Source organism: Brachyhypopomus gauderio, chromosome 7 (genome assembly GCF_052324685.1).
Source record: "Brachyhypopomus gauderio isolate BG-103 chromosome 7, BGAUD_0.2, whole genome shotgun sequence".
NCBI lineage: Eukaryota > Metazoa > Chordata > Actinopteri > Gymnotiformes > Hypopomidae > Brachyhypopomus > Brachyhypopomus gauderio.
The window spans coordinates 31,340,807-31,359,186 of NC_135217.1; the positions used below are offsets into that span (position 1 = coordinate 31,340,807).

At 48.3% G+C, this 18,380-nt stretch overlaps 1 protein-coding gene across 9 annotated transcripts in view; it reads left to right on the top strand.

Moving 5' to 3' along the window:
* Positions 1–18,380, top strand: part of slc4a7 (solute carrier family 4 member 7) — a 47,857-nt gene that overhangs the window by 5,803 nt on the left and 23,674 nt on the right. For 5 of the 9 annotated variants that reach the window (XR_013132477.1, XR_013132478.1, XM_077013220.1 and 2 more), the window contains 6 exons: positions 1,989–2,070; positions 5,480–5,623; positions 7,033–7,171; positions 7,341–7,501; positions 8,871–9,020; positions 9,873–10,259. Coding sequence is in view for 7 of the 9 variants with exons in the window: in XM_077013220.1 (XP_076869335.1) it covers positions 1,989–2,070; positions 5,480–5,623; positions 7,033–7,171; positions 7,341–7,501; positions 8,871–9,020; positions 9,873–10,259 (1,063 nt within the window). In the remaining 2 variants the exon portion in view is untranslated. Of the gene's footprint in view, positions 1–1,988; positions 2,071–5,479; positions 5,624–7,032; positions 7,172–7,340; positions 7,502–8,870; positions 9,060–9,872; positions 10,260–18,380 lie in introns of all 9 variants that reach the window. The other 4 variants (XM_077013221.1, XM_077013223.1, XM_077013222.1 and 1 more) reach the window with 2 other exon arrangements.

Below are 18,380 nucleotides of genomic sequence, written 5' to 3' on the forward strand. Positions count from 1 at the left end.
GCAGGTCATGAAGAGATCCTGAAATAGCCCTGTAGGTCATGAATGACTGGCCTCAAGCTCTGGGCCAGACGGGCCAAACCAAGGCCTCACTAACACACAGATCTGGTCAGTGCCACAGTACTGGGAGACGTACACGCTTCACCATCTCATTACAGCACCACGCAGGATGTGACTCGTTTTTAAATATGTGATTCAGGCTCATATATGTGCAGACGTTGAAAGACGAGGTGAAATGTTTTTGCGCTCGTTTTCTCACAAGCCCACATAGCGCTTATATGTTGACTTCATCTGGGCCGTTGGGACTGTGGAAATCTGATTCTGGTTAGAGGACCTTAAGTAAACCCACTGCAGAGTTCTGAGAGCGTGACTCCCGTGGAAATGTCTCACAGACACTGCGGGACATGCAGGATGATATTGTGTGTGTTCTATGCATCTCGTAGTACGCTGAAACCACGTAGCTTGCCGTGTGCTGTGCCAGTGAAAGCGTGTCTAGAAGATCATGGGGGTTTCAGTCTCCAGACACCTCCGTCCTCAGGCTCTGCTGTGACTGCTTCTCCATGACGGAAGCAGAGCTCACAGCTTATGGGTGGGGCAGTTTTTAATGGGTTCCTTAAATCTATTATTGCTAGATGTATTACCACACATACACATATATTTTTGCACAGCCATTCAAGGACCTCTCTCTGAAATTGCTTGTTTCTCTGGAAACTAGAGGTTTTTACTACCTCTACACATTTTATTCCAGTACATTCCAGTTTTTCCTTGGAAACTTCTTCAGAGATAAATCAGATTACGCTCATCTGGACTGAGATTGATGATGTCATTCCTGGGCTCTGTTGAATACACTACTCCAGGTAAGGAGTACTAATTTGCAATGGACTAAATATTGCAGTGAAGTTCGAACGTATTCCAGTCAATCCAAGATCCGACATTGGACCCGAATGATCCTGGACGGATGAGTTCTCTCAGCACATACATTTTTTTGGAGAGGAGAGTCCAGGGTTTTGAATAGGAAGACCAGTGTGAGGTGAAGCAGGACTGTTGATTTGCTTCAGCAATGACGGCACTCAGAGTCACTCACACCAACCACCACACCAACCACCACACACCAGCCCCCACACACCCACCACACACACCCACCACCACACACCAGCCCCCACACACCCACCACCACACCAGCCCCCACACACCCACCACCACACCAGCCCCCACACACCCACCACCACACCCCAGCCCCCACACACCCACCACCACACCCCAGCCCCCACACACCAGCCCCCACACACCCACCACCACCCCAGCCCCCACACACCAGCCCCCACACACCAACCACCACACCAGCCCCTCAGGCCCAGTGTGCTGAAGCATTGGGGCCAGATCACCATTTAGGGCAGAATGGATGTAGTTCCTAGCGCGGTATAAATATCTCCCTTGTGTGGTACTGCGTGGTCGGATTTATTTGGCTTTTGGTCGTGGCCCGTTTGAGACACGCCGTTTGAGCGTGTCGTTGCTCGTCAGGACACGAGGGTTCGTTGGACCAGGGCTCCCAAGAGAGGCCAGACTCTGAGTGACCCAGTGAAGACTCTCAGCTGCGTTTGGTGGGGAACTAGCGGTAGTCCCAGGATCATCTCTGAAGATACTTCCACCCTGTGTCTGTCACAAGGGACAGTCATGTCCCCATGGAAACCGAACACGTGTTTGTGTTTGTGTGTGTGTGTGTGTGTGTCTGTTCTCCATCTTCCCTACACTTACTGTCTCTACTTTGCCAAGACTTACTCATATAAACACTGACCCTTTAAGACCAGTGTGTGTTTTATACATCCGAAAATGTCTTCCTTTGTTTTAATTTCATTTGTGTTTATCTACTTTTGCACTAACAATAATAAATAACTCCTTTGAAATGTCCTGCTCTCCTGCAAACCTTTCTGGAGCAGTACTGATACAGGCCAGTGTGTACATCAATCTCCCTTCTCTACTTCTGTTGCCAGGGAAACGATGATGAGGCAGTAGTGGATCTGGGAAAGACTAACTCCACCATCAACACTAAGTTTGAGAAGGAGGAGCTTGAAAGTAAGCCACACCCCTTTTTAAATAGTCTCCTCTTGTCTGCTTCTGGGTGCACGTGTGTAGTCCTGCCTCTCTCCCTCTCTGTCGGCTTTGTAGATGCACTCTTGCTAAGGCCAGATTTGGTCTTAACTAATATGTTACCCATGTGCTCACTCACACTCATTCGTCCACGAGTGTGTGAGTCCACAGTGACGTACGTTCCTGCCCTCTTATCCACTACCCAGAAGACCACAGCTCCTCCCGGGCGCTACCGTTGTTTTACAGGCGGCGCCACTCGCATGCGTGTAGCTGTGGAGGAGTTTTGGGATGTTTGTGCCAGATGACTAAAGCCAGACTCACATCCCCCCCTCCCCAACACACACACGCACACACACGCACACACACGCACACACACGCACACACACGCACACACACACACACACACACACCCTGAAAAAACCTGACCTACATTACACAGAAGGCTTTTTTTCCTTTTATGCTGCGTGCCTACAAAAATCACGTATGAGAATTTTTATGATTGTTTTGAGGTGAAAACGGAGAGTTGAGTTAAAGAGGAGAAACAAACAGAAACACTGAGGTTGAGGGTGGCTGTGTGAACCTGTCTCCCTCTCCTCTTCTCCAAGAGACAGCAGGACAGATGATGACGCGCTACGGTTTCCTGTGGTTTCCCTTACATAAGCTGTGTTTGTAGAGAGGGTGGTGTTGGGAGAGGACTCTGTGGTAAAGCCTGTGTGTCCTTGTGCTGACCTCAACGAGAACACACTCACACCCACACACACTTTAATAGCATTAGAGCGGATTAAACAATGGCTCCAGATCTCATTAATTAAACAGGTCCTGCTTGAATTCAGCCATGACTCTGCAATAACTGCTGCTCAGTACACACACTTCTTACCATACATACTTCCTGTTACACATACACTTCTCAACACGTACATTTCCCGATACCCAGCACATACCACACTGTTCCTTCCACACACGGTTGGTAGGACCTGCACATGGTAGGAACACACATCCTATACACACGTCCTCCCACACACACACACATCCTCTTACACACACTTCCATCCATAGACAGCTCCTGCTCCAAAGTTCCTACCACAGTGTTCATCTCAAATCGGCAGACACTTCCTGTCTCTCCTGCTCGTGCATAGACTTTGTCACTTCCTCGTGTTACCGTGGTCTGGCCAAGCGTGAAAGCTTGTTTCAAAGCTAATTACAGATACGTGAAACTACATCTTCTGCCACAGTGCCTGGATGTTACTGAAATGTTTCAGACCGTTGAGAATGGTAGCCGGTCATCCGCACACTCTGACAGAGTTGGCAGGTGCTGACATGGATTTTGTTTTACTGGTTACATGGTGGGCTGCACTTCTGGGGTGTGGGGGCTCTGCTGGGTTTAGGTGTATGTGTCTGTAATCACCAGTTTGTCCTGACTGTGTGTGAATGTGATGCTGTTTTGTCTGTTTCTGAGGAGTCTTTCTTTAGAAACTTCGCTTAAGTACTGACCCATTGGGATTCATTCCTTTATGCTAACCATACATTAGTAGACTTTGAAAAGACTCTGAAAGGAATTTTAAAAGCATTAAAGTTTTACAGCCATTCATGATTTTGCACAAACTGGGGATCTTGCGGGGTCGCAGTTTGCAAGACTGCAACGAAATCACTTCCCGTCAAGAGAAACTGTTGAACAATGAGCAGAAACAGGAGCAGCTTCTGGCCACAGCTGTGCTCACATATGCAGTGGTTTGATCTGAGCAGCCAAACAGCACGAGATATAAACCATGTTCCCCCCTCGTGTCTCATCTACCTATCAGACATGTTGCTGTACTCCCTTCACTGCTTCCTGTTTGACGCCCGAGGGAGCTCACCTTGTGGTTGGCAGCCAAATCCCTAATATAATCACGAGAATAAAAACTCATGAAGATCTGTTTTACCGGGACAAGAATAAGGCTGAAGATCACTCTCCTGAGAGAGCCCCAGGCAGGAGTACACCCCGCATCCGGCAAATCTCCCACGACTTCATTCTGACATTGGAAATGTGTCTACAACAGTGACATTGCTAGAAAGGTAGTTTCGGTGTAACACTAGGCCAGTGTTAGTTTCTAGTTTATGGTGACAGCCCAGGGATCATCTGCGTTTAGTTTAGTTTTTACACATTTCCATGTAAGAGCAGAAGCACTCTGAAATGCAGCCAAAAAGTGTTTCATCTTGCAACTGGGACGCAGCAGTTGTCAGTGAGGGGAACTCCTGTGAGTTCTGTACGATTAACATCACACGGTGAAACAGCACCAGCTCGGGACTGGGCAAAGACATGGGACTGCAGTGACATTTTCAATGACCTCTGTGTATTTGTTACTTGCTACCTGAACACAGCCTCATGACCGTGCGTGTATATGACCACGCACACAAGCATGCACACACACGCATACACACACACACACATACACACACGCACACACTGCACGTCCTTAACATCTTTCTGCTCAGCTCAGAGGTGTTGAGTTACTGTCTTTTCTTCTCTATTTAATGGAGTTTCTGCAATGGATTCATCAGTTCACAATTGAGTTTCCACAACAGAACAATCAAGACACAACACACACATCACATCAAGGGTTCAGGTGTTTTTTTTTTTTAGAAGTGGCCACATGTTTTTTTTTTTTTTTTTATGGGGTCAAAGGCTATAGGTCAACATAATGTGAGGTTCTGTTCTACAGGGTAAATCTTTGATAGAAACATGTTGGAACTTGTTGGACTTGGACATGTGGCAGTGTTTACCCTGTTTACACTCATCACATTTATTTTAGTGTATACACATAAGTATGATTGGTATTCCCATCATAAAATAGATGCTTTGAAAATTTGATGAATCATGTCAGAGCAAACTTTGCCTTAAACCGGTCCGTCACAAGCTTATTGTACTTGATTATACTTATTTAAGCATCTTTATTTTTGTTAAATAAGCTAAATAAATGTAACTCATTATTATTATTTATGTATTTTTGTAATTTCTTTGTGTCTTGCTGCCTTTTCACAGACCACATGAAGTTGGGGGGGAGGGGGGGTTCATATATTCCTCATCACTTTAATTTCTCGTAAATTAAAGAAAGAAATGGCCTTAAGTAGCATGTGTGCAAATCCAGGCGTCATCTGGGGGCCTCCTGGGGGAGCTGGTACAGCTCTGAGGTGGTAGAACATTTATGTGGATAATCCTGGACAAGGTGACTTCAACAAATCCAGTGTAACTACCTACCGAAGTTCTGTTTGGAGAGGGTCTGTAGCTTTTATGACTCAACCAGGCACAAGTATACCTGATACGAGTATACTTATGTTTGGGAATCCTAAACACGCACATGAAAACCCCAGACTGCCTGAGGGACGTGACTCACTCATCCACCTGCTGTCTCCCCAGGTCACAGGGCTGTGTATGTGGGCGTCCATGTTCCTCTGGGCAGACAGGGCAGGAGACGACATCGTCACCGCGGCCACAGACACCACCGCAAGCGCAAGGACCGCGGCACGGACCGCGAAGACGGCCGGGAGTCGCCCACCTATGGTAGGACGCCTTGTCCCTGTCGGAGACGTGCACCTGTGCTTGCAAATAGATGTCTAATATCCCGTCTGCAGTACTACCATCAGATGGGACATGTTATGATTACAATAGTGCTGTCATCTGTTCCTGCCTTCATCTGTAATCACTGGTGATCTGTTAAACACACCATGCGCAGTACAGAGGGTTGGTCTTATTGGACTTGGGCAGCTTTCATAGTGCAGATCAACTGTAGCACCAATCATTCTAAAGCCTGTGCTAAACTGGATACAAACCCCCTGATCCTCCTGGCTACGAACAGGTTTCATAGATCCTCACTACACACATCTCTTTCAGTTCCTCCGTGTGATCCATTTGCAGACGGTTGCACTCCGTTTTGTGGTCTAATGTCAGCTGAACGCACCAGAGGAAATGCTTTATTCATAGCCTGGTTGCTATGTGATAACATAGCTCGATCGAAGACGCAGACAGTGAAATCCGTGCCCATCACTGTTTACATACACATCACAGGTGGAGCCCCTTTAAGCCCTGGACTAATGTCCCGTTAAGCCCTAAACCAACGTCCAGTTAAGCCCTAGACCAGCGTGCCGTTAAGCCCTAGACCAGCGTGCCGTTAAGCCCTAGACCAGCGTGCCGTTAAGCCCTAGACCAGCGTGCCGTTAAGCCCTAGACCAGCGTGCCGTTAAGCCCTAGACCAGCATCTCGTTAAGCCCTAGACCAACATCAGCAACATGTGTCTCTTGTGGCTCCAGAGCAAAATTTAAATTTTATGTCAAAATCAAATGATCTGCAGTAACATCTTTACAGAGTCTTCTAACATACTTGAATTAATTCCCCTTTTCCCATGAAGAGTTCTGCGCTGATTCACATGGCAATGAAGACAACAATCTCACTTAGCTAGCTAATTAGCATGATAAACAAACGTCAAAGAAGAGAAAAGTTCAAGATTAACACTGAAACTCGAACAGCCTCTTAGATAAACTTCTACACAAACATCTCCATGTACACTTACGTACTCTCTGATGTGCACCCTGACATAATAGATTCAACTATAAAAGGTCACTGATGCTTAATATGTAAAGAATGTTTTATGAAAGTGGTAGAACAGCTCTATCCTGATTAAAAAACAACATTGCCTGCCTGAAAAAAGTACCTGCCTGAACTTTGTGTGCTTAAGTCTAGCCTGGACTGGTCTGGACTGGGTCTTTAGCTCATACTGGCTGTACATATGGTTCAGTTTGTTCAGTCAAGATGTTAAAATGTTGACCAATAGAAATTGTCATGGCTCTCAAGGGAGGTGTGATTTTGATTTGGGTTGCTGCCCTGAACTGTGAAGTTCTCAGGGCCTGGTGTTCAGGGCCTGGTGGTGCTGTTTTGCTATTCAGGTTCTTCTCTTCATCTTTTTCCCATGGCAGACACTCCATCCCAAAGGGTGCAGTTCATCTTGGGCACTGAGGATGATGATGAAGAACACATTCCTCATGATCTGTTCACCGAACTAGACGAGCTGCACTTCCTGGATGGACAGTTATGTGAGTGGAAAGAGACGGCCAGGTAGGCACACCCCAACACACCTCAAGACCCCCAACACACCTCAAGACTCCCTACACACCTTAATTCCAGACACAAAACACATGGCACAAAGTGCCAACACCCAACACGGCCCTGGACAAGTGCAACACACAAAGGTTGGTTGATGTTTTGCGTGTGTGGGTGTGTGCAGGTGGCTGAAGTTCGAGGAGGACGTGGAGGATGGAGGGGAGAGGTGGAGTAAACCCTACGTAGCTACGCTCTCCCTACACAGCCTGTTTGAGCTCCGCAGCTGCATCCTGAACGGCACAGTCATGCTGGACATGCGTGCCAACACCATCGATGAGATCGCAGGTCAGCGCTCAGATGCGCAACACAGCTCTTACGCTCGGGAGATTATAAGTTGTGATTTAGCCCGAGAAACATGTAGACATTATCTGATTATCTACATTATAATGTAGACATTATCTGAAATACACGAACGGGATTCATACGCCACACGATCTTTCGACTGAGGAAATCTTTCCCAATGAGCACCTGATCCACAAATACGCTTCCACGAAAATACACACAACGGTGTATCGTGGTATGTAAGTGAAGATGGAGCCTGAACAACTGCACTAGCTGAAAGACAAACAAGACAAGAGGGAATTCAGATAATTGTGGAGATATATTGGTTGATATGACATGGGCAGCATGCATCAATTACTCCGATCTAACTCGTTATGAAACCCGATTTCACGTGTCCTGACTTGACATAGGCGAACAATAACAAGATGTTTATGTATTTTGTGAAAACTGAAAGCTCAGTTTAAAGCAAAATATGTTTACTCATGGACAAATACTTATGCAAAAAACAGAATCATTCATAGTTATTGAGCATTTTTATATGAGCACATAAAACTATTCTGAAAATAATATTTTCTACTAAGCTAAGCCTGTTTATTCACATCATAAATCATAAATCATAAATGTGTCAACTGAGGACGCGCATCCTGGGTTTGGAAACGGCGCATCAGATCAGAGCGACTGATACGTTCAAAGGTTTCAAAGGTTTTAATGCGTCTGCTGCCCTATTTACCTCGAGCTCGCTTTGAGGAAGTGACGGCCTTGCTGCCCACGTCTCAATTCTTATACCACTGGTTGTCTTTGATCTTGTTTCTGTGCAGACTGGCACAGATGCAACCGCTATGTTCAGTTGTTGAGGCTGGTGTGTTTTAATGAGCATGTTTGCAGGGCTGCACGGCTGAAAGATGTGGGTCTGTTCGCCTAGGCGCTCACTACAACAGCTCACGGGCCATAAACGTTGCCTAGTGTAAGCAGTATCGGTTCTGAGGTTTTGAAAGTCGTGTAATGTGGCATAAGGTTGGGCAGTTTGGACCCTGAGAATTATTCTGATAAAACTGACAGTTGTCTCTCTCTCTCTTTTTGTTGGAATCCCAGATTATTGAGTTTGAGAAGGAACCGATTCAACAAATCAGTGTAGCCACATCACAGTTGGCCTCCTTTTGTGTTTCTTCTGGATCTCAGGATAGCTCATGTCCTCAAATAGGAAAATGCTTGAGATTCCAATTCTCCAGATTTAATGAAAGTGCGTGCGTGCGTGCGTGTGTGTCCGTTAGAATCATCTCCCTGGACAGTTCTGTATATTTCAGTTCCAGATGTAGTGTGAGTGTAGTCTATAGGTCCGGATTAGCTGACCGACGCACATCTCATCCCTCAGATATGATCATAGACAGGCTGGTGGCGTCGCAGCAGCTGGACGAAGACCTGCGTGAGAAGGTGCGTGAGGCGATGTTGAAGAGGCACCAGCACCAGAACGAGAAGAAACTCAGCAACCGCATCCCACTGGTCCGCTCCATCGCCGACATAGGCAAGAAACACTCCGACCCACACTTGCTCGAGAAGAATGGTGAGCCGATCATCTGCCCCCAGGTTTTTTTTTTTTCTTAGTTTTGTTTGTGGTCTCGGGCCGGTCGACGGCCCCTTCCACGTGGAGGAGGGTCACGTTTGTCACCTCGTACAGAATCCTTCTGTCAACACAAAGAGCAAACTGAAGTTGTTGAGAGAAAAAAAAAAAACCTGGGTGCGTACTGAACGCTTGTGTGGCCGGCACCGAGCCCGTTTCCCTGGTTGCCATGGCGAGGATGCTTTTTCTTGCAGTGGTTGATTGGCTGAGGATTAGAGACTGGTGTCCTGGCTTGTATGAAGCATGACGTGTGTCTGGGAGTTAATTGCATGCCTGTTTTGGGCAAATGACGCGTGTTTGCTACCATAATGTGTTGTGGAATGATCACCTCTGTTAGGGAATGATGATCATGAGAGATGGCATGACGGTGTTTTTGGTTTTTAATGACAAAACAGTGGTTGGGTGAAAAAGTTTGCTTTTGAATTTAGAAGTAGAGTGAAGACGTTTAAATGATAAAAATAAAGATGGACAGAGCTGCACTGTGCTCAGTACTGCTCTGACCTCTGACCTCTGAACTTTGCACAGTGGCGTGTAACTGCATCTTTGTTTGTTTCTTGTCTTATTTCCTTGATGCATTTCTATATTGTTTGCTCCAGTTTTCCTGTCACGCCAAATTCTCACCTCAGCTTCATCGTGCATGAACTCACCCTGTCCACTGCTGGTTCGTTGTTTCTTGTCCTTGTCATCACTATAATTTGTCATCATCATCCTCCTCTTCCTCCTCCTCCTCTCTGGCTTCCATGCTCCTCCTTAAAGGGGAGGGGCTGTCTGCCTCCCGCCTGTCTCTTCTGAGACGAGGCTCAAACATCTCTGCTTCCCTCTCTCTCTACTTGCGCCGGGAGGCCAGAGACTCGCGTGGCTCTTACGGCTCCAGCGTCCTGGACCTCCAGCAAGCGCGCCCCGCCTCCCCGCCCAACGACTCGCCCCCGCGTTCCCCGTTCATCCCCCGCTGCTCGCCGTGCCGGCCGGGACCCTCCCTACAGGTCCCGCAGCTGCTGGAGGAAGAGAGAGACCACGTCCCCCAGATGGAGCCCATCACATCCGGGAAAGAGGGACAGCAATTGTGTGAGAGCTCCGCCCAAGATGAACAGGCCACGTTTGGCCCCGCCCACCGGCTCCTGCCCCTCCCCCCTCCTTCTGAAGGCAAATATCAACAGGCATTCAGCACGGGTGCAGCAGCATGTCTCTAATCTCTCCCCATCTTCCTCTCTTCCTCTGTTCTCACCCTCTTTCTCTTCATCTTCTTGCCTCACCATCTCTCTCCTTTACTTTCCTTTATTCTTAATTGCCTCCTTTTTAGGTTCATTTCTGTCAATCTTCTTTTCTAATTCTCTAAGTCTGTTATTCTTCCTGCTTTACCCAAGCTAGCCTGGCCCCTTGTGTGTGTGTGTGTGTGTGTGTGTGTGTGTGTGTGTGTGTGTGTGTGTGTGTGTGTGTGTGTGTGTGCGTGGGGCTCTCTGCTAACTCCTACTTTCATACCACTCATGTTTCATGCCCAGGCAGAGTTGTCCAGATTGGAGATTAGCGTGTTGCGTGTTTTGTACGGCTACAGATTATCACTTCTTTAGATATTCAGTGCCTGTGAACAAAAAGCTTCACCTGGGAAGAGACAGCTGGTGAGAGCGTGAGACAGCTGGTGAGAGCGTGAGACAGCTGGTGAGAGCGTGAGACAGCTGGTGAGAGCGTGAGACAGCTGGTGAGCGCGTGAGACAGCTGGTGAGCGCGTGAGACAGGAAGAGATCCTGTGAGCTGGACAGAAACATGTGGTTGCTGAAAATTGTTCCTATTGAATTGAATATTATTGTGTCTTGTTGGTTAGCTATAATTGTACCTCTCATCACTTAGAGAATCTGTCCTTCACAGCAGCTGAATCATCTACATAAGTTAGCTGAGCATTTATCTGTCACAGTAAAGAAAACCGGGTCCATTTCCCCAACTCCTACCAATCCCTGATTCAATAACATCTTTTGTCAGTTGCATAGCCATGTAAGGATTTTCTAGAGGGAAAAAAAGAATGAGGCCATGTTCCCATGTACTGGTTCTGTTTAGGCTACAAACTCATCCACTTGGTATGTGACTTTACTTGTAGGATGACTGAAAGTTGATTGCCGACTGAAGGCTGGTAGTACTGTGGCTAGTGCGCTGTGTGGCTAGTGCGCTGTGTGGCTAGTGCGCTGTGTGGCTAGTGCACTGTGAGGCTAGTGCGCTGTGAGGCTAGTGTCTTGTGTGGCTAGCGCGCTGTGTGTCTAATGCGCTGTGTGTCTAGTGTGGCTAGTGCGCTGTGTGGCTAGTGCGCTGTGAGGCTAGTGTCTTGTGTGACTAGTGCGCTGTGTGTCTTGTGCGCTGTGTGTCTTGTGCGCTGTGTGTCTTGTGAGGCTAGTGCGCTGTGAGGCTAGTGCGCTGTGTGTCTTGTGTGGCTAGCGCGCTGTGTGTCTAGTGTGGCCACTGCGCTGTGTGTCTAGTGTGGCCACTGCGCTGTGTGTCTAGTGTGGCCACTGCGCTGTGTGTCTTGTGTGACTAGCGCGCTGTGTGTCTAGTGTGGCCACTGCGCTGTGTGTCTAGTGTGGCCATGTGGTATGTGTGGTATGTGACTTTACTTGTAGGATGACTGAAAGTTGATTGCCGACTGAAGGCTGGTAGTACTGTGGCTAGTGCGCTGTGTGGCTAGTGCGCTGTGTGGCTAGTGCGCTGTGTGGCTAGTGCGCTGTGAGGCTAGTGCGCTGTGAGGCTAGTGCGCTGTGAGGCTAGTGTCTTGTGTGGCTAGCGCGCTGTGTGTCTAGTGCGCTGTGTGTCTAGTGCGCTGTGTGTCTAGTGCGCTGTGTGTCTAGTGCGCTGTGTGGCTAGTGCGCTGTGTGTCTACTGCGCTGTGTGTCTAGTGTGCTGTGTGGCTAATGTGGCTAGTGCTCTGTGAGGCTAATGCGCTGTGTGTCTTGTGAGGCTAGTGCGCTGTGTGGCTAGTGCACTGTGTGTCTAGTGCACTGTGTGTCTAGTGCGCTGTGTGTCTAGTGCGCTGTGTGTCTAGTGCTCTGTGTGTCTAGTGCTCTGTGTGTCTAGTGCTCTGTGTGTCTAGTGCTCTGTGTGTCTAGTGCTCTGTGTGTCTAGTGCTCTGTGTGTCTAGTGCGCTGTGTGTCTTGTGCGCTGTGTGTCTTGTGCGCTGTGTGTCTTGTGAGACTAGTGCGCTGTGAGGCTAGTGCGCTGTGTGTCTTGTGTGGCTAGCGCGCTGTGTGTCTAGTGTGGCCACTGCGCTGTGTGTCTAGTGTGGCCACTGCGCTGTGTGTCTAGTGTGGCCACTGCGCTGTGTGTCTAGTGTGGCCACTGCGCTGTGTGTCTTGTGTGACTAGCGCGCTGTGTGTCTAGTGTGGCCACTGCGCTGTGTGTCTAGTGCGCTGTGTGGCTAGTGTGTCTAATGTGCTGTGAGGCTAGTGTGCTGTGAGGCTAGTGCGCTGTGAGGCTAGTGTGCTGTGTGTCTTGTGTGGGTAGCGTGCTGTGTGGCTAGTGTGCTCTGTGCTGATGTTGGCCAGAGGATTGCAGGCTAGTCAGACCCTCCAGAAAGTCGCGATGTTGCGATTTGCAACTTCAACGCAACTTCAAGCAAACCCCGCGAATTCAGGGCGGTGTTGCAACTTCAGCCAATCACCGCAACTTTCCCGCAAATTTGACCAATCACTGATGTCGTATTGATGTGACGTCGACAAACTCCCGCCTTACTTCCGTATATACGTTCAAGAGGAGCAGACTGAAAGCAGCATGAGCGACGAAAATAACGGCAAAAAGATCGGGAAAAGCAGTATCCCGGTACACTACATGAAAGCGGGGGTAAACTGTCCAGATCCGACCCGCAAATTGATTATCTATGGCCCCCTGGATGATATTTAACTACTATTAGAACCGGCCCGCAGGCCACAGCCGCCCGATGGTGTTTTGCACGCACAAACACTACATTCCCCACAATGCAACGGTAGCCTGCGAAGTCACTGCAACGCACGCAAGCTGCGAGAGTCTGAGATAAAGTTTATAAGTTTAAACTTTAAACTGAGATAAAGTTTACTTATCTCTGATCCATATCTATGAGTTACTAGTTCGCTCTGGCGCCAACCACTGGCGATCGATCTCGATATAATACTTAATTTGTGTCCATTTTACAGGCCGCCCGGTAACAACTTACGTTCGCTAACCCCGCCCCCCCATCAACAATTAATGTTCGCAACCCCCTCCAGGTTCAAATCTCACTTCAAGCGATCTTGAAAAGTTGGCAACCCTGATTAAATAGGTAAATAGATAATTAAAATTGACTACTAAATAGAGGAAACCATACAACATTTACTCCCTATTGTAATGTACTCACAAAAAAGCAAAAACACACCGCAACTTCCATCGCAATTTTTTTGAAAAACACCCGCAACATCAAACATTTTAGCCCGCAACAATCACAAAAAAGGCCCGCGAAATCCTGGTGGGACTGGCTAGTTTCCAAGCAAAGAAATAGCCATGTTTCAATCAAACTTTAATTGATTTATATTTTCATATACTGTGGTGGTTAGTATTCCCCCCATTATTATACTTTACAGTATTCAGTCATTTATGCCCTTATTTGTTTATCTGTGTGATTAATTATGTTTTATGTATACATTTAGATCCAAGGTCTTGTTTTCAAGACCAACCTGGCCAACATAAGCCGTACCACTGGCTTTTAGACAGTACAGTTATCCTGTGTTATCATATAATTAACATGCCTTAGCGTTTTTTGTAAAAAAATTTTTTTTTAAAGTTTAAAAAAATATTTCCAGTATCTGTGACGTCGGTGGCTGGCTGAAGGACGAGGCACGAGTCCTTGCGACTGACGAACGTCACGTTTATTGTGGATAAATCCACGAATCGTGGATAGCGCATACACAAAACACACGTTTGCAACGAACGTGTAACATTTAGACAACGACGAGCACAGGACACCGCGCGAAAGCACATTAAATAGACAAACCACATAAACCCCACGTGATGACGAGACAAGCCACAGGTGAGACGGATTATCACAAGACGCACCCGCAACCACGGAGATACACAGACGAAGATGATCAAACGTAAACACACGCCCAAAGGGAGGGTTCGGGGACCATAACGTGACAGACGCCCCCACCAAGGGCACTACCCATCCCGGGGTGCCAACAGGACCAAGTGCCCCGAACCCACGTCGATGGGCGGATCCGACACGCTCAGTCCTGTGTCTGGGAGATGACCGCCCTCGGTGGAGAGTCCGCCACAAACAGCCTAGAACACCCTCCCTGGGAAGACCGGGGAAAACACGTTAGACACACACAACGGGACATTCACAAACACACAAACCGGTACATTTGGCCCATTTCCACTAGGGCCTGCTTGGCGCTGTACGGTTCGATTCGCGACGGTTTCTGAGTGTTTCCATTAGTACCAGGTCCCAGTTTGCCGGTACTTTCGGGTACTTTTTTCGTACCTACTCGCTCGAGGTTCTAACCGTTCCAAAGCGGTACAGTTCTGTGATGTGGAGGAACAGCATGACACTGATTGGCCAGGGAGTGTCGTCACAGGTTGCGACAGGAGAGCGACTCCTCCGCTATGGACTCCTCAGCCATTTTTAAAACCCAAGGAGCGAAATCTGTTCCCTGGTCAAACGCCGAGGTACAAACCTTTCTGTTAATAATCAGCGATCAAAAAATCCAGGGCGAACTGGACGGGGCCTCTAGAAATGTAAAGGATTTTAGCGAGGTTTCCGCGCTAATGGCCACTCATGGCTACCAGCGGTCCGTTCAGGAGTGCCGGTCGGTCCAAGCTAAAAAAGCTTAAAAGCGATTACCGGGCGGTGAAGGACCATAACGGACGCAGCGGAGCAAACCGCAAAGACTGGAAATGGTTCCAGCAAATGGATGCCATATACGGTCACCGGCCAGCCAGTAACGGAAGAGAAAACGTGCTGGACACGACAATGTCGGTGCTGGAGGCCACGGAGAATGGTGAGTGTATTGTGATTTCAGTTTTACTAGGCTCGTAAAAGATGTAATATGAACGTAATATGAACGCATCTATTGTAAACGCAGGAATTTAGAGCTGTGTTTGTCGTTAATGTTACCACCACAGTCACTACTGTACAATAGCTAGCTCTTAGACTTGCTAGTTGCTAGTTAGCTGTAGCCATAAACAAAGCATGAGCAGCGATGACGTGCTACACATTTTGTGCAGTTACGCTATATTGTTGTTGCTTTCACGGGAATGCTTGTGTTTAATATTTGTTATTTTTTACGTTCAAGATTCCCCTTCCACTGACGAGGCGAGCGGAGTTGGCGGAAAATGTTTCCTTCAACCGGGCTTTCCTCGGGGTGCTTGGCGAACTTGTGAACACCATGCGAGACAGACACCAGTAAAAGCACACAAAATGTTGCTTGTAGTACTATAAATATTTCATTTCTTATAAAGCTATACGTTATTTTTAGGTAATTTGCTTTTTGCACTTTTTTAAACTATAACTATATTATTTCCATATTTTGTACTTTAAATATCTATATTTCATAATAAAGTTTGATTTCATTTGATTGTATGACTGATGCTTTTTATGCAGGGTGTGTTCAGCCTGTTTGAGTAATACCAAATTAACAATAATTAGAGCAACCACATACAATAATGAAGATAAAGATAAATAAGATACAATAATGGTATGTGTTAAGGGGCATCGACCGGTGTTGTGACATCATTTGTATGCGACCACGACACTACAACCCGCGCGCCAACAGCGACTCCACCCACATTGTGGTGGTCCACCATTGTAATGGAAACACAAGGCGACCGTACCGTTCCGTTGCAAATCGATCCGTATCGAACCGTGCCGCGCCAAGCAGGCCCTAGTGGAAATGCGCCAATTGACACATAGAGGCACGAAAGAGAAAAAGGGATTAGGCAGACATACGGGAATACATACGAACACTGGTACAGACACACACGTGAATGGCGCCAGGCTTCACGCCAGGAGGAGAGCGGCCAGCGGGAGCTGCAGGCGTTGCGGCTGGCGGGCGCTCTTGCTGCCCTCCCGGTGGGCACGCTACCGGCTTTTGTGGAAGCCCTCGGGGGGCATGCCGCGGGGTAGGTCTGCCGACCCGCCCTCTCTCTTTCAGGGGAACCACTTTGGGGAAATCCCTCTCTTCCTTGCTCTTCTCTGGGCCCGACAGCGGTAGTGACCTCCATCTCCTTTTCTTCCTCGCTGCCCAGGCTCCAGTTCATGGGCTCCTCCGGGCTGCCACCCCTGGAGTAGTCCATGGCGCCTCCCTCGGAGTGCTCGGGGGATACGCCCTCCTCGGGCTTCCTCTTCTCCCTCACGGTTTTGGATGAGCACTTCGAGTAGAGCGAGCTCCCCTCGTCCTCTTCCTCCGTTAGTAGCTCGCTGTCCGAGTAGTCGGTGAGACCCGAGCACACGGAAGGGGGACGGTGTTCTTCCTCCTTGCCCTCACTGTAGTATTCGGTGGGGGCGGAGCATATGGAGGGGGGATAGTCTTTCTCTTCTCCCCCTTCACCCTCACCATAGTCTGCGGTGGGGGCGGAACAAACCGAGGGAGCCTGGTCTTCTTCCTCCTCCTCCTCCTCTTCTTCCTCCTCACCCTTACCGTAGTCTACGGTGGGAGCGGAGCACACGGAGGGGGGATAGTCCTCTTCCTCCTCTTCCTCGCCCTCTGATTCCTCCCCCTCGAACTCTCTCTCGGGGGTCTTCTCCGTGGAGCAGAGTTCGAGGGAGCCTACCCTCAGGGGCGAGAGGTCTCTGGAAGAAGAGGGGTGTTGCTCCCTCCACCTCCGTTTCGCGGCTTCGCGGAAGCATTCTGCCATCTCAGCGTTGGCTGCCTCTCGAGCCTGATGCAGCATGAGCCTGCAGAAAGGGTCCTGCTCCATCAGCTCGAGGGGTGCAGAGGCGTTGCGGTGCTGTGCAGGGGAAGAGCCATGGTGGTGCCTGCTGGGTCTCTTCCCCTTCTTCGCATGGGTGGCGTAGCCTGGCATTCTTTGGTAGGCTCGTCGTTCTGTGATGTCGGTGGCTGGCTGAAGGACGAGGCACGAGTCCTTGTGACTGACGAACGTCACATTTATTGCACAAATATACCGAAGCACGGATAGCGCATACACAAAACACACGTTTGCAACGAACGTGTAACATTTAGACAACGACGAGCACAGGACACCGTGCGAACGCACATTAAATAGACAAACCACATAAACCCCACGTGATGACGAGACGAGCCACAGGTGAGACGGATTATCACAAGACGCACCCGCAACCACGGAGATACACAGACGAAGACGATCAAACACAGACAACGTAAACACACGCCCAAAGGGAGGGTTCGGGGACCGTAACGTGACAGTATCTAAAAAAAAAATCCTAGTTTAAAGGTGTGGATTAGAGATAGAGCTAGGGTTAGGGTTAGTATTAGGGTTAGTATTAATGTATAAAACTGCTGAACAGGTGTCTCAGAGAAACTATGTAGAAATGTAAAGAGAAGCTAAAACTATAATGTGCTTCCTTGTGGAATAGTGACCTTTGTAAAACCTCCCAGTCTGAGTTGATCAGATATGTCAAGGGAAGCAGGAAGCATGTGAACCTTGTTACTATTCTGATATGGGCCTCACCACCCCAACCGCCCCTTTTCACCCCCCACCCATCCTGGTTGAATCCAGTGGCTGTTATAATATGACTTTGTTCTCCCCCCACCGCTTTAACTCTAACTGTTGAAATATGGTTCTGTCCTCCCTCCTCTGCTTGAATCCAGTGGCTGTTCAATGATTCCCCCCCCAACACACACACACACCCGCTGTGGAGAGAATGTGAGGAAACTGTGGTGGAGAGCTGGGGCAGAACCCGAGCACCCCCCCCCCCCCCCCCCCCCCTTTCTGGCTGTCATGTTCCCATACCGTAATCTGACCCGTGATGTCATCGTCATGATGCTTGTCATAGTGTAGTGTTTTACTACAACGTGTTCTTGCCAGCAATCGTGTGTGTGTGTGTGTGTGTGTGTGTGTGTGTGTGTGTGTGTGTGTGTGTGTGTGTGTGTGTGTGTGTGTGTGTGTGTTGCAGAGGTACAGTTGAGCACATTGAAAATGAACACTGAGAGGGTTTGGATGATATGAGACCTTCAACATGATATGTTTTGAGTAAAGTGTGACATTAGGCATTGAAGCAACAGATATGCTCACAATCAAACAGCCACTCGTTTGCTTTACTTGTGAAAGTGTAAAAAAAACAAACTCGCATCCTCTGGG